Source organism: Papilio xuthus, unplaced genomic scaffold (assembly GCF_000836235.2).
Source record: "Papilio xuthus unplaced genomic scaffold, Pxut_1.1 DF827756.1, whole genome shotgun sequence".
Lineage (NCBI taxonomy): Eukaryota > Metazoa > Arthropoda > Insecta > Lepidoptera > Papilionidae > Papilio > Papilio xuthus.
In genome coordinates, this window is record NW_013530893.1 from 21,640 (window position 1) to 43,069 (window position 21,430).

General features: G+C 46.8%; 5 protein-coding genes across 9 annotated transcripts in view; 3 read left to right on the top strand and 2 right to left on the bottom strand.

Annotated features, from left to right (window-relative positions):
* The first annotated feature begins 12 nt into the window (after nucleotides 1-12).
* Nucleotides 13-2,999, top strand: LOC106116297 (uncharacterized). The gene is made up of 5 exons (XM_013310074.1): nucleotides 13-501; nucleotides 854-1,009; nucleotides 1,084-1,218; nucleotides 2,042-2,139; nucleotides 2,524-2,999. Exons 1-5 carry the CDS (start codon nucleotides 379-381, stop codon nucleotides 2,615-2,617), a joined length of 606 nt encoding a protein of 201 aa, XP_013165528.1. The 5' UTR covers nucleotides 13-378; the 3' UTR covers nucleotides 2,618-2,999.
* On the bottom strand, nucleotides 2,447-4,832 carry LOC106116296 (uncharacterized). 2 transcript variants are annotated; one of them, XM_013310072.1, is made up of 7 exons: nucleotides 4,595-4,832; nucleotides 4,101-4,442; nucleotides 3,797-3,961; nucleotides 3,490-3,624; nucleotides 3,288-3,425; nucleotides 2,965-3,170; nucleotides 2,447-2,649 (listed from the first exon to the last, which is right to left on the bottom strand). In XM_013310072.1, the coding sequence occupies exons 1-6, from the start codon at nucleotides 4,655-4,657 to the stop codon at nucleotides 3,090-3,092; spliced, it is 924 nt and encodes a 307-aa protein (XP_013165526.1). In that variant the 5' UTR covers nucleotides 4,658-4,832; the 3' UTR covers nucleotides 2,447-2,649; nucleotides 2,965-3,089. The 2 variants fall into 2 exon arrangements, with proteins under 2 accessions (XP_013165526.1, XP_013165527.1); XM_013310073.1 differs by lacking the exon at nucleotides 2,447-2,649 and having other exon boundaries at nucleotides 3,288-3,413.
* A 424-nt stretch (nucleotides 4,833-5,256) lies between these two features.
* m-cup (ankyrin repeat protein mann-cup) lies at nucleotides 5,257-9,949 on the top strand. Of its 3 annotated transcripts, none has more exons than XM_013310308.1 (8): nucleotides 5,257-5,587; nucleotides 6,356-7,101; nucleotides 7,181-7,388; nucleotides 7,482-7,582; nucleotides 7,662-8,071; nucleotides 8,154-8,279; nucleotides 8,369-8,645; nucleotides 8,837-9,949. In XM_013310308.1, exons 1-7 carry the CDS (start codon nucleotides 5,433-5,435, stop codon nucleotides 8,594-8,596), a joined length of 1,974 nt encoding a protein of 657 aa, XP_013165762.1. In that variant the 5' UTR covers nucleotides 5,257-5,432; the 3' UTR covers nucleotides 8,597-8,645; nucleotides 8,837-9,949. The 3 variants fall into 3 exon arrangements, with proteins under 3 accessions (XP_013165762.1, XP_013165761.1, XP_013165763.1); XM_013310309.1 differs by adding an exon at nucleotides 6,037-6,095 and having other exon boundaries at nucleotides 5,510-5,587; nucleotides 8,369-9,949; XM_013310307.1 differs by having other exon boundaries at nucleotides 8,369-9,949.
* Nucleotides 9,950-10,147: 198 nt separating this feature from the next.
* On the bottom strand, nucleotides 10,148-14,799 carry knk (cytochrome and DOMON domain-containing protein knickkopf). The gene is made up of 14 exons (XM_013310326.1): nucleotides 14,601-14,799; nucleotides 14,427-14,500; nucleotides 13,556-13,704; nucleotides 13,065-13,313; nucleotides 12,867-12,974; nucleotides 12,593-12,775; nucleotides 12,425-12,518; nucleotides 12,196-12,342; nucleotides 11,980-12,115; nucleotides 11,733-11,904; nucleotides 11,362-11,572; nucleotides 11,091-11,289; nucleotides 10,849-11,004; nucleotides 10,148-10,771 (listed from the first exon to the last, which is right to left on the bottom strand). Exons 1-14 carry the CDS (start codon nucleotides 14,641-14,643, stop codon nucleotides 10,626-10,628), a joined length of 2,067 nt encoding a protein of 688 aa, XP_013165780.1. The 5' UTR covers nucleotides 14,644-14,799; the 3' UTR covers nucleotides 10,148-10,625.
* A 787-nt stretch (nucleotides 14,800-15,586) lies between these two features.
* Nucleotides 15,587-21,430, top strand: part of Skeletor (DM13 and DOMON_DOH domain-containing protein skeletor) — a 24,904-nt gene continuing 19,060 nt past the window's right edge. For both annotated transcript variants that reach the window (XM_013310157.1, XM_013310158.1), the window contains exon 1: nucleotides 15,587-15,758. In XM_013310157.1, coding sequence (XP_013165611.1) covers nucleotides 15,719-15,758 — 40 coding nt within the window. In that variant the 5' untranslated portion in view covers nucleotides 15,587-15,718. The remainder of the gene's footprint in view (nucleotides 15,759-21,430) is intronic.

Below are 21,430 nucleotides of genomic sequence, written 5' to 3' on the forward strand. Positions count from 1 at the left end.
CTTTATTTTGTCTTGGGCAATAAGTTACTGTCAATGTCAAAGTCCAAACCGATTCCAAACAAATACAGAATTTCTTTCTTTTTACGTTTTCAATTACCTTCAACCTAGACGTTGGCGAAATCATCGAAAGTAAACGATGGGGTCCACTAGTAATTAAAAGAAGAAGAAATACAAAATTTACTTTACAGCTACAGAATTACTATAAATTACTTATCAAACAGCAAAAAAGCCAAAACTGAAAAACTTATTTTGAAACGTTGGAAACTTTTCATAGAACACAGAACGCTTATAAGTTGTAGTTAAATATTTTGCAAACAATAACTTATAGCATAATTGGCACTATGAATTGAAGCTATTATTATTTAAAAGTAAGGAAAAATGTCTTGCGAGATAATAATAAGGAGAGCCCGTGAAGGGGACGCAGTACAACGTGCCGAACTGATCCAGATGGGACTCCTGTCTTATCAGTGGGATTCATTCATATACTTTCTGTTTCAAGAGGTATTCACGAAGTTGTTTTTCTTAAGATTAACAATTATTTTAAAGCAATGTTTAATTTATTTCAACCAATTATTGTAAGCTCCATGTTGCTCAAGATGATTGATGATTAAAAGGTAGGGCTAGTAGTAATTATTTTCTTGTTTCAACAGGAATGCATCAATGAGGTGCAATTTTTTAATGAAATAATGAGTGGTTTTTGAGTTAGCTCTGTGTGTATCTGAGATTTGGTTTTTATAACTATTTAGCATTTTTTCGATTCTCACAAGGTCCCCCTGCTCCCAGCCTCCACCCTTGCTACCCTCTTGTTGAATGCAGGAAGTTGTAGATTGTAAGGAGTGTGCATATGTTGCAGCTGACTCTAGAATGTGTGTTGCTGGGCAGTGCGGTGCTGTTCATCTTCTGCGGTGCGGCGCCGGCGGGCTGCGCATTGCTACTGCCCGCCGCAGCCGCGCTTGTGGCGGCCGCCGTCGCTGTCGCGCACCGTGCCCTCGCCTCTGCCCACGCACAGGTAACATTCAAACCACATTGATTAATATTACAGCAATTTTTTCAATGAAATACATAGTGCCGAGGTTTGTGCAGCGGATGCGCGGAGAGATGTTTGGCCTGGTGGCGGAGGCGCGCGGGCCGCTGCGACTGGGCGCGCCCCCAGGGCCCGTGCCCATCTACACCGAGCTGCAACATTGCCCTCCGACACAACATGATGTGCACTCTAAGGTTAGAAGATTTATACATTTGATTTATTATATTCTTTCTCTATGTTCCCTGTTATTAAAACTTCTTTAAATATTCCCAAATATTCTCTGATTTGAAAAAATATTTTTTTTTATATTGAATATGCTAACATGCCCACAATCCCACCTGATGAAAGTGATGGTGTTTTTTTTTGTTTGATGTGGTTGAAAGATGATACATGCTAGCTTAGTATATGCCTATTCACCCTACTCTTGAAGGCTCCCACATCATACTTGGACGGAAAAACAGATGCCGGCAACTTGAATGATGTTGAATGCAAGAGGAATGATGAATCAAACCTTTTCATTAGAATGCGTGGTTCCTCTAGTACACAAGGATGGATTCCCGCCGTATGGTTAAACGTCCTATGGTAGAATTATATTATGTAATTCCTGCGCACACTCTACAAATAGTAAAAGGAAAAATAATTTATTAAAGTAGAATTGTTCATAACTTCATAAACAACCCACCCAAAACTTGAACAGGAAAGCGACTCAGTAATTGATAGTGTAAATTAGTGAGCACATATAGTCAAATTTAGGTATTTATTGTGACAATGTGAACAAGCTCTGTGACGCGACCACAAATAATGCCGGCAGCTATTTTACACAACTATTATCATATTATTATTCTATTGCAAAATATTACAAAGCTGCATATGTAGGAAACTTTTTATACTTTGATCATTTTTTTTTGTTACTTAATAGAAAGCACTATTATTGTATATATTTCATAACAGTGAGGGCGGGCGTGGGCCGGTGGTGGTGGGGAGAAATAAATGAACATTTGTGTGGTGCGGTGGCAGGTGGTGGGCACGCTGAGCGTGTCTGCGTACAGGGCACCGGGCGAGCTGGCGCTGGACCACGAGGTCGGGTGGCTGCACGCGCTCGCCGTGCACACGCAGTAAGTACCGCGCACAGCACACAGCACACACTCCGACAGCGGCGGCGGGGCGTGTGCTGAGGGCGGGTGTATGGCGGCAGGTGGCGGCGGCGCGGGGTGGGGCGCGCGCTGGCGGGGGCGGTGCGGCGCGCGGCGGCGGGGCGCGGCCTGCGCGCGCTCGAGGCGCTCACCAGCGACCTGCAGCGGCCGGCGCGCGCGCTGCTGCACGCGCAGGGGTGAGTCATTTACGGGCACAGTTCACAGTTGCAGCCGGTTATTGCGAATATTATGTAGGAAAGAGCAACGATCAAAATAAAATGAATCTTATTTTTTTTCATATGATTGATTTAATAAGACATGTGATGCATGTGTAATGATGGCACAGATGTAATGTGTGGTGTGCAGATGGCAGTGCCGCGGCACCTACGACCGCCGGCTGGTGGGCGCCGCGCTCACGCTGCAGCTGGCGCGCCTCGGTCTCGACCTGCCGCACGCCTAGCCTCGGGCCTGACGCATTCAATTGCTTTCTTTCTACAATTATATAAAAGTCATAATCGCAGTTTAGCGTTTTTAATCGATTTTATGTATTTTTTAACATGGGGTGGATATTGTATTGCCACTTCAATATGTATGGTGCTAAAGTTTTTAATATCGGCGTATTGTTGAGTAGTTTATGTGTAACATGAATTTGAATACATTTATTGATGTATAAAAATGTGCTCAAAGTAATCTCCATAACATAATTGTTCTGTGCTAATCATCTGACAGAGACTGATAAAGTTAATCATTTATAAAAACTGGTTTTGTTTCATTTCGCTTAGCTTTTAAAACATTTTTCACATTCACCAATACTTCCAGAAGAGTTGGGCCACTTGAGGCAACAACAAGTACTGTGACTGTCCCGCAGCCCGCAGAGCCTCAGCTCCGCACCGGAAGTAGTAGTTAGGGTACGAGCCTCACGGGTGATGTCTCTACTTAAGTTCTGCAGTGTTTCCGCTGCTGTTGTTGTTGTTGCGGCAGAGGTGGTCCAACCGGCACACAGCCACCGCCATCTGCACTCGACACATTATAAACTTTTTACTCCTACATCAAAATAGTCTAGCTTTTTATCTCACTGTGAGTAAAGTCTTGAGAGATTATTGATTGGTGTAGTGCAACGGCAATGGTACCTTGATGGCGTCCTTGTGGTCGCGGTTCCGTGGAGCCGCGAGGCGTGGCGCAGGCCTGCCCGCTGCCGCAGCGCGCCCCGCCAACTGCACGTGCGTCAGGCTGCGCCACGAACCCGCATCGGAGCCCTGGCTCTCACACTATTTGACGTCCAAGTTTATAATTTTAATTTTTCAAGAGTATTGAGCAATAAATGTGGCATACCTGAGTGAGTGCATGGTGCACGAGGTGGTCAGCGAGGCGCGCAGGGGCGCCAGGACCGCGCAGCGCGTCACTCAGCCGCAGCAGGAGGTGCGGCGCCTGCAGTGCACCGCACATCACATGCGACACCTCTAACAACTATCATGCAATAATATTTTAAATAAGCAATGGCTTGTCCGAAGGTTAAAATTGTTTTTAACTAGTGTATTGGTTAGTAGTGCTATAGTAATAACTGCCATTACTTTATCTTGCAAAGTTTTAGTAGCACATATGTGTAATTGATCCATTTTATTGTGCATTCAATAAGAACCTGTTGTGTGGTGGCATGTTGCAATTGAGCATGTAGGGCACGTCGCCCCCGCAAGCCTGCCTCGCCCGCCAGGCACAGCGCACACAACCACACAATGCAGCACACCGATGCACCCTGCAGCCACCCACAGGCCCCCGCCAGCCCCGCCTCTATCACACTTAACATCTACAAACATACATGATTATTTCATCAAGATGTATACAAACTAACAGACTATTCATTAAATTAATTTATGGTACTATGTAATGTATTAATACTGTTCATTTTTGTTCTTATTATTTTCCTTAAATTTAAAAATGTTTACCTCTTTGTTGACTAATTTTGTTATATCTGGCGATTCATGTTGTAGTACTTCTAGATAGTCCCTTAAAAATTGTGAATCACCCTCCGGCAAATGTGCCGTGAGTTGAGTTATGAAGTCGCTCATTTTGACTGACACATGCCTAGTTGATGCATCATTAGCTTCTACTAATAATAGTTCGTCCAACTCGCTGGAGTTGCTGGGCGTACTCTGCAGCTCCTCCAAGGTACACTTGCCATTGTCTGCAGCATGCAGCTCTCGGAGCAGTCTCAGTTCCCGCTCGCACTCTTGTTCTCGAGCCCTTTGCGATGCTAGCACATCGGCAGGTGGCATTGAAAAATGACTCTAAAAATTTTTATGGACATAAGAACAAAAATTAACCAAATGGATTCGGTTTTGTTTTTTTAAAGATAAACATTTCATTACGATCCCACCGGGTGTTTTGTGATGGGGTAGAAAAATAGTACGCTCTAGCTATTTCTTTTTAATGTACTTACCAAGTTGTAGTTCCCACTGCCGACTGAGACCAGTGGTAATTCATCATGTTCGTCATCTAACATATTCTTGAGATTTTTGAACCAGCAAATCAATAATGACTTATTTCTAAACCATGTCGCTTTGGCTTTGTCTGAATTTGGTCAACATCATTTTACTTAAACTCTAATTCAAAATAACAACAATAAAATTGACATAAAGTAAAGACCGACAAAAAATTCTAAATCCGGTTGGCATAAGTCAAACTAAATTGTTGTTGATAGCTCACTAGCGCCCTTCTATCAATGTCAAAAAAGTGTCACAAGGTCCTTTATTGGTTCTCATTTTTTTTTTATAGGAGAAGGGGGCAAACGCGCCACGAATCACCTAATATTATTTTATCCGACGCCCATGGACATCTGCAACGCCAAAGAAACCGCAGATGCGTTGCCGGTCTTTAAGGAAGGTGTATGCTCTTTTCTTGAAGGCCCCTAAGTCGTAACTGTTCGGAAATACCGCTGAGGACAGGGTGTTGACAAGTCCATGCAAAATAACTCTGCAATTGAATTAATAAATTAACAAATAAAATAACTTTTTTGAATCTCCTACAGAGTATATAATGTAAATGTCTCCTTCACAAAATTTTCCTAAATCTGGTCACACTGCTAACATTTTGGCAAATCAATAACATTGACAATTGACGTCAATATTGTCGCCAATTTGAATTTCAATTTGTTTTGAGTCCAGGTAGAAGGTGCTGTCTGGTACTCGCTTCAGGCATAGGTGAATATAATTAAATATACGCGTTTTATTAAAAAAAATTAAAGAGGGAAAGGAAGAAGTAATTTTGTGCTATTGAAAATGTGGAAAAATGACTCGAACGCCGGCAAATCAGTGGGCAGCAACAACTTGGATAATAAGAGCCATGATACAGTGTTCAATGAGCTGATGCAGGAGTGCAAAGTCAGCCCCGCAGGTGCGCGCCTCTCCACGAAGGTCCGGAATGAGCTCGAGAAGTAAGTTTTGTGCACTTGGCCTAATATTATATTTATTTATATTTAATAATAATAATAAAACAATGTTTACATATACTTTCACTTATACGAGTAATATTTTAACAATGTAATGATCTATTTGATGCTAATTATCATATTTTTAAATAACAGTAAAATATACACACTTCTTGACATGAACAAAAGCGAAAGTAAATTATTGCGCATTGTGTAAATACGACGCAAAAATATATGATGCTGTTTGATTGCCAATGTATTTATAATTATTGAGGTATTTTCTTTGTTTAACTTTGTATTGCAACACTCTTTACATTTAGGAAATATTTATTGATGATGTGTGTTGATGTAGAGACTTGCATCATTATTGGTTGTTCTTATTGTTTGTTTTTTTTTTAAGTGTGCTGTGCTAATTGATTATTATACAAAAGCATCTTTTTCATTCACAATACCAGCTGTACTCAAAGTATGCTTTGCGGAGCCCAGGGGTTTTCCAGAAGGTCCACAAAAATAGGTACTAATTAAAAATAATATAAAATACTAAAGTGGATAAAGCCTGACATCAAGCAATTGATGAAAAAGTATTTTTCATAATTTTGACAACAATAAATTTTAATCATATTTTACAATATATCCTCAACTAGTTGAGTTATATTGTAAAACACTAGTGTCGGGTCTCTCAACAGTTGATATTGTAAACTGAGGTAAATGTGTAAGTTGTGTTGAGCAGCGTGTCTTGTTCTGCCGGTGTGTCAGTGGTTGTTGTGTGCGCAGGATGCGGCCGGAGGAGCGGACCGAGCTGTGCCGGCGCAAGCGCGATGGCTGCGCGCCGCTGTTCGTGGCGAGCAAGCGCGGCAACGTGGAGATCGTGGAGTACCTGATCCACGTGTGCGCGGCGGATCTGGAGCAGCGCGGCGTGTTCGAGGTGGCCGAGGAGAACGCGGTGCACACGGTGACGCCGCTGTGGTGCGCCGCGGTGGCCGGGCGGGTACCGGTGCTGCGCGCGCTGGTGGAAGCGGGCGCCGATCTGAACGCCTGCAGCGACAGCGGCTCGACGCCCGTGCGCTCCGCCTGCTTCATGACGCGCGTGGAGGCGGTCGAGTTCCTGGTGGAGCGCGGCGCCGACATCCACCGGCCCAACCACAACGGCGGCACGTGCCTCATCAACTCGGTGCAGTCGCCGCGGCTGCTGAAGCTGCTGCTGGGGCGCGGCGCCAAGGTGGACGCGTGCGACATGCAGCGCAAGACGGCGCTGCACTACGCGGTGCAGGAGCAGCGCGTGGAGGCGGCGCGCCTGCTGCTGCAGCACGGTGCCAACCCGCGCCTCGTCTGCTGTTCCGGTGACGACGCGCTGCGCCTCGCCTGCCTCAAGGGCGCGGCGCAGGCGGTGGCGGTGCTGACCGAGGCGACGCACTTCTGCCCCGCGCGCGTCGCCGACGCCTACGAGCTGCTCGGCGCCACGCAGCTCGACGACTTCAACGACCTGACGGCCACGCTCCTCGCCTGGCGCCGCGCCACAGGTCCGATTGCGTCAGAGATAGGGAGCTATGTGAGGTAGAACTGTATAACGCAAGCCGGGTGTGTGCGTATGTCTCGCAGCGATACGGAACGCGTACGGGCCGTACATAGACAAGCGGCCGCAGCGGCCCCCGCAGCCGGCGCTGGGCAACGTGCGCGAGTGGCGCACCGCGGCCGAGCTGGAGACGCTGGCGCTGGACGTGGACGCCGTGCGCACGCAGTCGCTGCTGGTGGCCGAGCGCGTGCTGGGCCCCGCGCACAAGGATACCATCTTCAGGCTCATGTACCGGTAGGTCGCCTCCCTCCTCCCGGAACTCGTCCTTCGATACGTTACCTTATCTGCGCCCGAGCCGATGTAAAGTGTGTCGCATTGCGTGCGCAGCGGCGCGGCGTACGCGGACGCGTTCCGCTACCAGCGCTGCATCGACCTGTGGACCTGGGCGCTGCAGATCCGCCTCCACAAGGACTCGCTGCTCTTCAGCGGTAAGTTGCGCGCCCTCCCCGGCCGCGGGCGCGAGCACGCCGCGCGCACATGAGACGACTGAGGTGCTCGTATCCGCAGACTCGTCCACGGACACGTGCCACACGGCGAGCGCGTTGACGCGGCTGCTGCTGGACGCGCACGGCAGCCGGCTGGAGCGCGCGCGCGGGCTGCCGCGGCACGTGGACGTGGTGCGCGTGTTCGCGCTGCTGGCCGAGCACCTGCCCTCGTGCCGGCGCGCGCTGGACGCGCGACCAGTGCACAAGAAGCAGGCGGAGACGTTCGACCGCGCGCTGCGCTGCGTGACGCACCTGCTGCACCTGCTGGCGGAGACGCGCGGGGCGCAGCGCGCGGCGGTGTGCGCGCGCGTGCGCCGCCTGCTGGCCGCGGACGTGCGCAGCGCCCACACCGGCGACACGCTGCTGCACCTCGCCGTGTCGCGCCTCAACGTCGTCCGCTCCACGTACTTCGCGGACGAGGTGCCGGACCCGGTGAGTCTCGCGCACGTCGTCGCCCTCTCGCGCGTACCGTCCTCGAGGTGAAGGTCTGAGTGCACTCTGTCGCGGTCCTCAGCCGGTGTTCCCGTCTGTGGGCGTGGTGACGCTGCTGCTGGAGTGCGGCGCGGACCCCTGCCAGCGCAACGCGGCGCGCTCCACGCCGCTGCACGTCGCCGCCATACCGTACAACTTCTCCACGGAGGTGAGCGCGTCCGCCCTGCACGTCTCCGCGGCGGGACGAGGTACGGTATAGAGGAGAGTACACGCGCCGTGTTGTCGTTGTGTCGGCAGCTGGTGGAGCGGCTGCTGGAGGGCGGCGCGCACATCGACCAGCCCAACAAGTTCGGGGACTGCGCGGGCGAGCTGATCGCGCTGAACCGCGGCTCGCGCGTCTGCCCGCTGCGCTACACCACGCTGCGCTGCCTGGCCGCGCGCGCCGTGCTCGCCTCGCGCCGCCCCGTGCCGCGCCACGCTCTGCCCCACACGCTGAACCGCTTCCTGCAGCTGCACCGCCCCTAGGCGATCCCTGACCCACCTTTTTTTTGCTGCAAAATCTAAACTTGTTAAGGTATTTTTTACAAATAATCCAATATTAACTAAAAATTGTCAAAACGCCTTTACTACACTGGCTCTACTATATTATTTTACTGAAAATGTAGAATGTAAGCGACCGCGGCGGCGGTGAGGCGCCGCTCCCTCCTCACGCGTTGCACACCGTTATTTATATAAACAAATAATAACATCTTTGTTCTTTTTAAGTTTTAATAATAGAATTGACCGCCGACTGCCGACCGCCGACCGCCGCTCCTCCGCCGCCGACAGACGTAGCCTGCTCCAGTACAGCAGCCGGCGACGTGCTCGTGGTCTGCATCTCCGCACCACTCTGCAGACATGTGCCTACATCACGAAGTTCCTGTCTACGGCCTATTCCAAGTGCTTTTCCCTTTCCCATTAATTCCACGATAGAGTGGGAAAGGGAAAAGTCCGCACTTTGTGGCGAGGAGGATGCGACCACTGGGAGTGGCCAGTGGTCGCTTCATGTTATAGATAAATCCGGAGGGCGAGTGCTCGGTCGTCTTGGACTTTCATTTATTATTTATTGAATTTATGTTTAGGATTTTTTAGTTTTATTTACATTTGTTACGTTTTGTCAGATTTTGATGATTGTTCGACTTCGACTAAGCAGTGTTTGTTATTTCGTAATGTCGCGTCGTCTCTAACCTTTGTACTGTAAGTACTGACAGTGATGCTGTGATCTTCTCTCCTGAGCGCTCCGCCTATTGTATTTATTTGAATACTTTTTCAGCACAAACATGTCGCTCACAACTTCCTGTGTAAGTGTGCGTCGCAATCTCTATATGTTTCTATGTTATACATCGATATAATGTAATGATGTAGGTACAATCCCCTCTCCCCCCCTCCCTCCTCCCCCCCTCAATCTCTATGTACAAGTTAACTTTATATGAATGTATTATATTTGTAGGAAGTGATGCGTATCATAGTTAACATGTGTCAGTGTGAGGGAGGGACAATGTTACAATGTGATCTCGCGTCATCTCTCCTCACTAGGTTTAGTACAATACTTAGTAGTAGTAAGTAGAACTTTGTCCAAGACAAAGTGTATGTGTTACTACATAGACATGTTATTTGCACAGAACCTTTAACAAATTATTTAGTATTTCTTGCGGATGTTTCTGCGGATGAATTGTGCGAATTATTCGAGCGCGCTTGCTGTTACTGTCTCTTTCTCCTGCAAGAAAGGTTTTTGTGATGGGAATATGAAGATAATTGTCACATCCCTATGTAGTGTAGTTGTTCATGAACATGTTTAATCAAATCGTATACGTTATCTCAAATAAAGGATGTACTCTTGATTCTTGTTTTATTTTGCTGCGACAGGTGAGAGGTGAGAGGTGAGAGGCGAGAGGTGAGTACATACACAAGTAATACAATATTGAGTTGATTGGATGTATACAGACATAGCACCTACGTGTGGCGAATGTTTCAAATTCAACTTTTGCCGTTTCTAAGTTTAAATAAATAAAACAGGTTTAGTAAGTACAATACATTTATTGTATAAATACTATTGTTGTAAAAGTTTACTATTTACATAAACATATAAAGTTCATAAAAATTCCAGTGAACATACACAAACAAATAAATAAAGTAATAGCAGTAGGGGTACAAAATGATTGGCAGTGAAAAGCTGATTGAAATATTAATTAACTGCAGTACAATAAGACCGAGTACAAGTCGCGGTGTGCGTGTGTGCGTGTTGTTTCCTTACCTGAAGTATGTCGTGTCGTGTCGTGTCGTGTCGTGTGATGTCGTGTCGTGTCGTGTGACGTGCACACGACACCACTCGGGAGAACTAACACAAATTGAGCAAAGTGGACGGAACAAGTCGTGCCGCGTTTGTGTTGTACTAACAATTGTAAGGCATATCATTATGAAGAAGCGCCACAATGATATGCGACAGAGCGGAATATTTAAGTAAAATTGTTGTATGTAATATCATTTAGCCGCGTATGTACTCGATGCAGACAGGTCACCGGGGGCGGGGCAGCAGGGCGGGGCCCAGCGCGCCCAGGGCGAGGGCCAGGGCCAGGGCGGGGGCGGCGAGGGGCGGGGGCGCGGCGCCGCGGGCGATGTTGCGCCGGTGCTTGTCCACCACGAAGATGCGGCCGCCCATGTCTGCACAACACACGCGTCACTCAAACGTCTGCAGCGGACACCAGACACCGGTGTATGTGGGGGGAGGGGAGGTGTACCTGCGTGTGTGAAGGAGTGGTAGTACACGATGTCGGGCCAGGAGGAGTCGGGCGCGAGGGCGAGCTGCGCGGGCTCCCCGGGCGCGCAGCTCCAGCGCAGCGAGCGGTTAAACGCGCGGAAGGTCGCGAACTCCCCGTCCAGCCGCGGGTCCGCCTCTGACATCGGCACAAACACACAGAGTAAAGATGACGGCGCCTCGTGTGCGGTACACTCGGCCTCGGCTAGTGAGATGAGGGCGTACCGGGCGGGCGCGCGGCCAGGCAGAGCGGGCCGGCGGGCGCGGGCGCGAGGCGGGCGCGGCGCGTGGGGCGGGCGCCGGCCAGCACGCGCACCGCGCGCTGCGCCGCGTCGTCCAGCCGCTCCAGCCCGCCGTGCGGCTCCGCGGTCACCACCAACGGGTGGTACAGCGCCGCCGAGTGCGGCTCGTTGCCCCCCGACACCTGCGCAAGCCGCACACGTTCACGCGACACTCTCCGAGACGTCGGAGAGGGGCGGGGGGAGGGGAGACCGACCTTGAAGGTGTAGTGCAGGCCGCGGCGCAGCTGCAGGTCGGGCGCCAGCTGACCGTTGACGTACCAGGCGAGGTGGGGGGCGGCGACGCGCGGCTCGCGACCCCACAACCCGCGCGCGCCCCCCGCCGGGCCTAGCGACAGCCGGAACACGCGCAGTGCCGGGTCGAACAGCTCGGCGCGCTCCCACGCCCGCGCGCGCGCTCGTTCGCCGCTGCACAACACACCTTGCTCAGTGCTCAGTCACGCCGCGGGCGTCACACCGCGTGCGTCACGCCGCGTGCGTCACACCGCGTGCGTCACGCCGCGTGCGTCACGCCGCGTGCGTCACGCCGCGTGCATCACGCGAGCGGCGAGCGGCGAGCAGTACATACATGACGAAGTCGAAGCAGTCGTTGTTGGGCGGGGCGGCGGCGAGGCGCAGCGCGAGGTCCGCGCGCGGGTACAGGCGGTGGTAGGCGGGCTCGCCCAGCGCGTCCAGCCGGCCCACCGCCCACACCGCGTACTGCACGCCCTCCGTGCGCCACGCCAGGTCCATCGTCTCGTCTGCCGGCACGTTCGGTTAGTCGAACTCGACAAACTATAATTACACGAGTGAGATGGGAGAGCGGCGGACGTTACCGGGCTGCAGCGAGCGGCGGTAGGTGACGACGGTGAGGCCGTCTTGTCGGCTGGAGCTGAACACCTGGTTGTTGTTGAGTCCGCCGCCGCGCTCGTCCCGACACACGCCCGCCCAGCGACCCAGCACCTGCACACACTGAGCACACACCACGCGGTCACCCCCTGCCGCTCGTGCAGCGGGGCGCGCGGGGGTGCGGGGGTGCGGGGAACACTCACCGGGGCGACGGCCGTCACGTTGTAGTCGGCGACGGTGGCCTGCTGCAGCGCCGAGTTGAAGTACGCCACGGCGACGTCGGCGCCCACCATCTGCGACCGCGTCTCGTTACCGGACACGCCGAACGCCATGTACTCGCCCTCCTCCACCTGCACCGGACACACCGAGGCTTTGTTCAGCGAGCTAGCGGCGCGGGGTACCTGGGCGGGGGCTCCGGGCGGAGGCGCGGACCTGGGCGGCGAGCTCGATGGTGATCTGGTTGCCGAACACCTCCCACGCCACCTGGTAGTCGCGGTGCAGCTGCTTGCAGTGCGGCAGCCGCGTCCTGCACAGAGGTTGGCGAACCTTACGGTCGAGGTTTACGTCGGAGGCGATCCGTCCGAGGAGCGGTGCGGCGACCTATGCGGGTGCGTGCGCAGCTTGGCGGGCGGCACGTTGAGCGCGTCGGGCACCAGCAGTGCTGCCAGCGCGCGCCGCTCGCCCGCGTCCCACAGCGCCAGCCAGTCCACCTCGAACACCGTGCGCCCGCCCGGCAGCTCCAGCGTCACGTCCTCGCCGCGGTACGCGCGCAGCGGCTCCAGGCTGCACACCGCACATCGCACAACGTTACAACACCCGCCTCGCGCCCGCTCGCGCCCTCCTGCGCCACGCCGCGTGCTACACTAGTGCTCACTATCCGTGCTCGTTGGGGACGATGAAGCCCCGCGCGGAGGGTTGCGGCCCCACGCCCGCCCAGAAGTACACCTCCTCGCCGCTGCCGTCGTACCGGAACTCCGGAATTCTGGGACGACATGAAAGTAATCAAAGACCGACATATTCCCGGAGAGCTTGCGTTCGTAACGGTTTGCGGGAGCGGGGAAGGTTCACTCACAGGAAGGTGTTGGCGTCGAGGAAGCGCACGGACTTGCTGGAGACGACGACGGGCGCGGCGGGCGCGGGCACGAGCGGGCCCAGGCTGCGCGGCGCGGGCGGGTCGAACTCGTCCGGCACGTACACGTCGCCGAACGCGTTCTGTGTGCCCACGTCGTACACCGCCAGCCAGCGCAGCCGCGACAGCCGCTTGCCCTCCGCCAGCCGCAGCACCACCTCCGCCCCGTTGTAGCGCTCCAGGATGTTGGTCCTGCCAACAAGCATTCTATGTCTGCACAACTCCACAAACATGCTAACAAGAGCTTGCTCATTTATTACTTTTTCTTTGAACTTTAGTTAAAAAAGTGCAGCCATTACATACTTATATAGAGATAGAGAATTATGATTGTGGTATTATAACATAAATTTCTATATCCCGACTGACATGCTGGGCCATCCCATACAGAAATGATTGAACCTTACATAGCAGAACACAAAAGTGTTGATACTGACTTGCCATGCTCATCAGGTATGATGAAGCCCTGTGGACCAGGCCGTCCGGAGTCCCCGGCCCAGAAGAATGTGTCCTCCCCGGTACCATCATAGTTGAAGTTCACCAGCAGCACCGTCAAGTCATCCACTGCGTACACATCACCTGATACCTGTTATTATATTTCATGGAATTGTTTTGTTTTATTCAAAATATATATTTAATATAACTTAAATCCAATCCTTGCAAAGACAATCAAAATAAATTAGTCAATCAATTAGTAAAACCAAAATGAAAACTTTACAAGTACAAAAAAGTTAAAACTTTAATTAACACACTAAAAATACAACTTTGATAATCATTTGAAGTATAAAAAAAATATTCTATATTCTTTTGTAATTATGTGAGCTAAATAATTATTTACATTGTATGCTGTTAGAAATATATTTGAGAACTGCAGAGGAAAAAAAGACAAGTGGAGAAGTTTGCAAAACAAACTAATGCTTTCATTTAGGTAAACTAAGATTCATTTTTAAGAAAACAACAAATTGTTTCTACCTACTTTAACTTTACCAATAACAATAGAATATTTGTGTGGGGTACAGCGTTCAGGTGTTTTTACCTGCCAGCTTATGATAAAATTTTCTTCGATATAATTAAAAACAAATTATTTAATTTTAAGTGAGTTACCAAAATAAGTGACATAGCCTTCAATTGCCTGGGTAAAAATCTTATAAAAGATTGTTTATAATATGCGTTACACGACGACATTTACCAGAATATTCCATTTCCTGAGTCGGACATATGAAAACAAATGATAATTTGTTAATACATGTATGATTCACCTTTTTATTGTGTAAAATTTAAGTGAAAACATGATAAAATAACTGTTACCTGGTGGTGGTAGGAATTTAACTTTCCTATGAACTTTCCTCGGTAGGGACCTTCATCATCCTGCGAGGCGCAGTCTAGAACAATGCATTTCCAAGTATTATTTATGAAACTCCAACTTGGACGGAGAGAAAGTTTGTTCTTGATAATTATTTTTGAAATATAATAAAAAATTACCTTTTGCTATAAGTATAAGTAACGTGAAGCATAATATAAACATTTTACAATTATCACTTCTTATTTTAACCTTTGCATAATAATTAAAAATTCATAAATGAAGTTTACACATTACTTTGAATGTCGAGTGGCGCAGGCGCACAGTAGTTAACTTCCTGTCTAAACCTTTGCACCACTTGACCTGTCACTACGTTCTTATCGTTCTCATCCGCTTTAACTTAGCCAAGGTCGGTTCTGTGATTGGTCTGATGAACATGTAGCGAACAGTCCACCAATCATATGCAGGAAACTTTCACTTTTAAGTTTTGAAAATTTTAAACGTAGTTGAGAACAAAGACTAAACTTTCGATTCAGTGTGTTCACAGTAGAAAAAAATAAATTTTAAAATGTACATTTGTTATATTTGATTTTTGAAATAAAAAGTCAAAACAGAAAATGTAGGTAATTTAATTCGTTAGAAAACAATATTTAGTTTGAAAAGTATAGTTGTCATAATTTTTTTCCTTACTTTAAAGAAACAATTTCAAACAAGCTTGACTGAATTAAAGATTTCTTATAATTTTTGGAATTGCACTTCATGGGTTTAGTTGAATATTTATACATTTTATAAAGTAGGTTTATTTTTCAAATTTAGGTTTCCAGTGATCAAAATAGATAATCAACGTACAACGCCATCTACATAAAATTTGAGAAAACTGTTGTTTGGTTCGGTGTACATTTTTTGCCATATGTAAATCTTTATTTTTTACCCCTTTTTCATTAGCTACTACTTCATGAATAATTTATGTGCCGTGGTCAGGTTTTAAATATGGCCACTTCATGATATGACCAACCATTTCATGAAATGGTAACGAGTAATGACCATTTTTAAAGTTATGTACTTAGTAGGTTTTTTGATGATACAACTAGTTCCTATTATTTTGTAATCTCTATTATTTAAATAAATATAGTTGTAATCTTTGCGCTGAGACTTTCGGGATGCGCGCGTGCAGCATCGCGCAGCAAAACCGCGAGATGCGCGCGCGCCGCATCAGTCTCGCGCCGAACGCCGGCCCGGGTATACGTGTCTGGCAGTGTCGGACACTCGGATACATTCAGTGAGTTACAACATCGCCGTAATGCGTTTCGAGGTGGCGTTCACGCTGCTGCTAATGCTCGGTAAGTTGGATGCTGGAATATTTAAATTGTGAATTAAACTTCATCATTATTTACTTTCACTACTCAAGTAATAATGGTTATATAATTTTAATTTAACTGCTTCCCCAAATGAAGCGTAGCTTAGTGTTTATAAAATCTATTTTAGGTGCAAACATATAAAACAGAGCTATACAGATGTCTAAAGTTCACATCTTAACTTAGTTATAATTCCAAACAAGTATGAATATTAGGAGAAGTACAATTTTTTTTGTCCACTTTGTATCCATAATATGTTATAAACGAGGTTTAACTTCTGCTATCATGTGGACACTGGAAATTTAATAACATAGTCTAAAGTAGGCAAATATATGTATAAATGTAGTAGACACAGTAGAGACAGCGCCGCGCGGTATCTAACGCGCTGGATTGACACACATGTTAGCCTCCGGACCTTAATTCGATAAACAGTTACGATGAAAGTTATATATCTCGATTGACCGCCGCAGTGTTTGCTGACGATCTATGACATGCGCCTGTCTCCTGTGGGCGCGCTGACACGCAAACTTTGTGTACAAGCTTACAGCTATTGATGAAGGATAGCACAACGAGCAAAAGTCAACGTTGGCAGGCATATACGAATAGCTTAAACCTTTTATTTCGCAGTGACAAATATGAAATGTAACACAGTCTAGGATACATCTTAGTATCGCATCAGATACTCCGGCTTTTCGATGTTGTCGCTGGGGCAATGATAGCTGTAAACTTTGTATTTAAATCGAGACACAGCAGCAAGATCTTATTCCGCAGTGGATGTGTCATTTTATCTCAAACATTTACTATGAAGTTATTACAAAACGTTTTAGAACGAACAAAGGTAATTGTCTCGCTGACCTTCTCGAAACGCATCTAGATATTTAGTTCGTAAATATAAATCGTAATGAAAAACAATATTAATTTTGTTCATTTTAGCTTTCGCTTCTATCGACTCTTATAATAAATATTTCCTAAGCACTTTGAAGTGATTGCTTCGTTGTGTAACATTTATTGTAAACAAATGCCGATCTTACGCCGATAACACACACACACATACACAAAGGGGCGGAGAGCTCTTCACACCAATTTAATCTAATTACATTGAAATAACTTCACTACTTGTCCCGGTTTGCTTTTTCATATTGAAGTCAGCTCTGTCATTCTCTTATAACTAAGGAAATTTTATTTGCTATGATGTTTTCATTTATACTAAAAATATAATTATGTTGCGAGCAACGAGTCTGAGAGCAGAGACAGGCGTAGGAATGTTGGCGCCGGCGCCGCGCAGCAAGCCAGCAGCGGCAGCGGCAGCGGCAGCGGTAGCGGGACATTCATATGAACATTCATGTGTTTAAATTCATAACATACTGTTTATCATAAGCTAAACATCCGTCTATATTCAATATGTAATCTTAACAATGATTACTAAAAAAACATGCATTTTACTTACTTTGATTTTATTACAAGAATTTAACCAATATAACAAATATCTGCTTTTGCACCATCGCATGCACATAGCAGATTTAGCTCGCCGCGCCGCTCATCGCTCGCCGCGCCGCTCACCGCTAACCGCGCCGCTCACCGCTCGCGCCTCACACCGCCGCCGCTAGTTATTACCATATCGCGACATTTCCCTCGCGCTTGTTCGAAATATTATAATATAAAATCTAGCGCCGGACAGTTTTTTATTGTTTTTATTACAATGTGCCGACTGGCGGCGCGGCTCGTAGCGGTGTGTGCGACCGGTCCCCGCGGCGGTCGACTGCGGACGTGGCCAAACATATATTTTTTGTAGACATTTTATAAACAAAACTTGTACTTTTTGCATTCTCAGAAAACTCTTGATAGTATTCGCATTAGTATTATAGGAACTTGCTGGACCACAATATTGTCTAAACATCAGAACCTTGTTGCATGAACTTAAAATGTACATACGAGTATAAGTCAGTTCAATGTGTAACCACTTACATTTTAGACATGAAACTTTAGTACATTGACTTCCACTTCACGCTTGTCTTCTATGTGGTCGTGGTATTACACCGGTCGACCTGACTCATTCGTACAACAGATGTTGTTGCAGGCCCTACCACTGTTACACCTTGTTCTAAACGAGGTGCAATGTATTTAAAATTATTTAAAAAAAAATATATGGTATATCGAAAAAATCCGTGGGAAAAAATATAAACAGAGATCCTCGATACACAGGCGGCGCGCGCGCATTCCTCCGCCGACGGCCGACAGTAGGTCAGCTGGCAACGGTACCGGGCGGTATAGCGGTGCCGCTCCCGCCCCGCAGCCCCCGTCCCGCAGAGTCCTCTCAAATCCTCGTACATCTCTATTTACCGTAACACGCTATTATCGTAGTATTCGCACGACACTATCCGTTATATTTCCTATCTAGTCTAAGAATTTAATAGCAACTCTTTCGACAATAATGGATTATTCTTAGTTTGTAGTTTCGTGAATTTTTGCTTGCAGCGATTTGCATCGATAATTTGATGCTGTTGACTAAGTCGAATTGCATTTTTAGAGACGAGTACAAACCGCGTGTGGCATGCGTCAACTGCGGACCTGATGGGCTAGAGTCGGAGTTAGTTGCTCCACCATCTCAGATGTGGCAGGGGAATGCGTTAGTTGCCGCTGCGACGGGGAGCGGCGCTTCCTGAGAACTCGCGTGACGTCACACCAATACAATGGGGAAGCGAAACCATTCATTTGTGTATTACTTCATAATTTGTCAACATTTGTGCGGCCGCGCCGCCGTAGACTTTTGTCGTAACTCTATTTGATAGACAACAGCTTAATGGTTATGTTACGTTATTTGTCGTGTATGTATAATGGAAAGTAACCGATTACAGTCGCCGTTTGCGACATAAATGGGCATAGTTTTCCGCACGTCCGGGGCCGGGTGCAGCCGACATTAGCTCGTAAGTGGGAAGTCACGGCTCTGATCGAGACGCGGCAGATATGAAAGTGAAAGTCACGGGAACTGCAAGAAGCTTGACAATACTTTTTGCCGACAATCTAACATTAGCTTTATTGACATCTAATTGTTTTTAAACCCAATAGATAAAACATAATTAACATACAAAGACGAGATATATCTGCCAAGTGGTATTTTACAGAATGTCTTTTGGCTGATCTTCACGACCATTGCATTATTTATTTCTTATCTTTTAACATCAGATGAAAATGTATTCTCAAATGTTTAATGTACAATTTCTTAAAATGCAATTAATCTCGATATTGGTGGTTATCGAGAAATCATAGCAATTAAACTTGAATGAAAGTTCTGACCTCTATAAACGACCTGAGCCGTTATAGTTTTCACACAAACTTTATCAATAACATTAACACAGTCGATGGTCCGAGACGGGGCGGGGAGCGAGGCAGGGGGGGGGGAAGAGCAGGTTGTAAAGTGTGGGAACATATTTCAGCGCCGGAAGCTGCTTGTGAAGTATAACAGAAAACTCTTACTTGTACCAATAAATCAGACTGTGCCATCAGTTAAATATAATTATTCATTACAAGTGACAGTTAATATGAAAACAATTACTTATTATAATAAGTAGCAATAGTGTTGATAAAAGGAATCAGTAGACATGATTACATATTATGTATATAACGTGTATATTTAGAGATGGCTCAGCTCATACAGCACATTATATCATGTTTAAACAAGTATTGCAATAACACATACATATATGATGTTGGATGCTGTAGTCAGTTTGTATGTACTAATATCGAATAGAACGTATTTTCTGTTGAGAATCAGAACTTGACCCACCTGATGTCACGGCCTTATACACGAGGTCAAATAAATAGAGCGAGCCTCGTCCCCCGCCTTGAGTCTCACCCACCGCGCAAGTCCCCGCGCAAGTCCGCCTCGCTGCGTGCATAAGAAGTTACAAACCGCGGATCACGATGTTACATGTCTTGGATAGAGTAAGCGATTCGATGTCTGGACATTAGTTACCACATAAGAAGTCGGAACGCAAGTTAAATCTTTGGAACAGAGATAGATTATTCTGATACAGCGCACAAGATGTAGCTCAGATTTTTAGGTTCCGGTTTTTAGGGTACAGAGAGACTACAGACAGTTTATATGTATAATAAATATATAAAACTATATATTACTCTATATATTTATAAGCTTTACAACGTTACTATTTTTGCAATTTCTTTTTGCTTTAGTATGTCATTTAATTAAATATTCCTGCTTGTATAACAACTATCAATAGATTTTATGATATATATTAATATATTTAAATATGTGTGCGTGGTCGCAACACCTGCACGACGACCCTGACCTCAGGCGCCGACCCTTATGTTTACGAGCGCAGCGACGAAATCCCTTTTCCACTAGCACGATCAGTCCCCCTATTCGTGCGCGACAGCTTTTTTTTACGACCAATGTATGTACCGTCTCCAGTGGCATAGACACCATTCCTTTCATGGTTGCAGTCGACCAGCTGCTCGCTTAGTGGAAATCGGGTCTTATATATTATAGCCGTGATGGTGATATCATCTCTTACAATTATTAGTTTCGTAAAACAACTTGATAATGGATTAAGTTTAGTTTTTGTATAAATTTAAATTGGATTTTACAAAAAAATGTATTAAGAAAGCTCAATTTCAAAATCAATCAATGAAGATACGAAAAACAGCCGAGTTTTGATAAGAATTTCTATTTTGGATCATTAATATATTGTATGCAAATTGTATTTATTTATGTTACGTATCTTAGTAGCTAATTCTATAGTTAGTTCAATGCTATCTTTGAAAATGTAATTAAAACATTTGGGTATCCTTTCACGAACGCGTTGATGTCTTTTGTATGAACTCGCTGTATTCTTTTTATAAGCTTTTTTTCCTTAGCTGATGTTGACAACTGAAACATTAATTACCTACATCAATAAAATATGTATATATATATAACAAGTACGCTGGCTGAAAGCTAAAGAAAAATATATATAATCAAATCAGAAACGATGATTTGTGAACACTCAAGCGTTGTAGTGCGGAATGTGCAGGTATAGTGTACATGTGATGTATGCGTGAGCTACAGTATGATGTGTGTGTCATTGCGTCGCATCTCGCGACAGGATGGTCGCGAGCTGTTTGTGCAAAAATGCGTAGAAAGCGAGAGTTTGTGTCGCTCAGTGCTGCGCGGGGAGCTGCAGGGGCGGCGGGGGGTTGCAGTTGGAGGCATGTCGCGATGCTGTGACAATAAACGCGCTCGTTCGCTTTCTGTTTGAGCACTCAATCACAATAACAAATTAATGAGACACGTAGGGTGACAGTTTTCGCTTTTTTTAGTTAAGGAGACCAACAGTTTACTGTCGCAATCACAGTCTTTAATATGACACTAAGAAAGATGCTTGGTTTGGATTTGTCGCATAAAATGTACACTAAGGAAGACTACTTCATCATCAGCTCACTATATGTCCCCATCGAGGGGCTCGGAGCCTACCATAAGTTAGGGCTGGGTGAAGACTACTTAATGACTGAATATTAAGTTGAATTGTAATTAGCAAAGAATTCATATTAAATAAGTACGTGACATCATTCCAAGATATTTATCTTATTAATGATCCATCAATAGGTGACCAGCCAGGGGGGGAGTGTGGAGGAGTCGGGGGGGGGGTATTAGAAAGTTA

Excerpts from the sequence above, each read along its gene's own strand:
- knk (XM_013310326.1), bottom strand. The coding sequence starts at position 14,643 with ATGTTTATATTATGCTTCACGTTACTTATACTTATAGCAAAAG. Across the intron at positions 13,705-14,426 it reads TAAATTCCTACCACCACCAG|GTATCAGGTGATGTGTACGC; the intron begins GTAACAGTTATT and ends ATATAATAACAG. Across the intron at positions 11,905-11,979 it reads CCGCCGCTCGCTGCAGCCCG|ACGAGACGATGGACCTGGCG; the intron begins GTAACGTCCGCC and ends ACGTGCCGGCAG.
- m-cup (XM_013310307.1), top strand. The coding sequence starts at position 5,433 with ATGTGGAAAAATGACTCGAACGCCGGCAAATCAGTGGGCAGCAACAAC. Across the intron at positions 7,102-7,180 it reads CGCCTGGCGCCGCGCCACAG|CGATACGGAACGCGTACGGG; the intron begins GTCCGATTGCGT and ends TATGTCTCGCAG. Across the intron at positions 7,583-7,661 it reads GGACTCGCTGCTCTTCAGCG|ACTCGTCCACGGACACGTGC; the intron begins GTAAGTTGCGCG and ends TCGTATCCGCAG.
- LOC106116297 (XM_013310074.1), top strand. The coding sequence starts at position 379 with ATGTCTTGCGAGATAATAATAAGGAGAGCCCGTGAAGGGGACGCAGTA. Across the intron at positions 1,010-1,083 it reads TCGCCTCTGCCCACGCACAG|CGGATGCGCGGAGAGATGTT; the intron begins GTAACATTCAAA and ends AGGTTTGTGCAG. Across the intron at positions 2,140-2,523 it reads GCGCTCGCCGTGCACACGCA|ATGGCAGTGCCGCGGCACCT; the intron begins GTAAGTACCGCG and ends TGTGGTGTGCAG.
- LOC106116296 (XM_013310072.1), bottom strand. The coding sequence starts at position 4,657 with ATGTTAGATGACGAACATGATGAATTACCACTGGTCTCAGTCGGCAGT. Across the intron at positions 3,962-4,100 it reads CAAAATTAGTCAACAAAGAG|ATGTTAAGTGTGATAGAGGC; the intron begins GTAAACATTTTT and ends GTATGTTTGTAG. Across the intron at positions 3,625-3,796 it reads AACATGCCACCACACAACAG|TTGTTAGAGGTGTCGCATGT; the intron begins GTTCTTATTGAA and ends ATTGCATGATAG.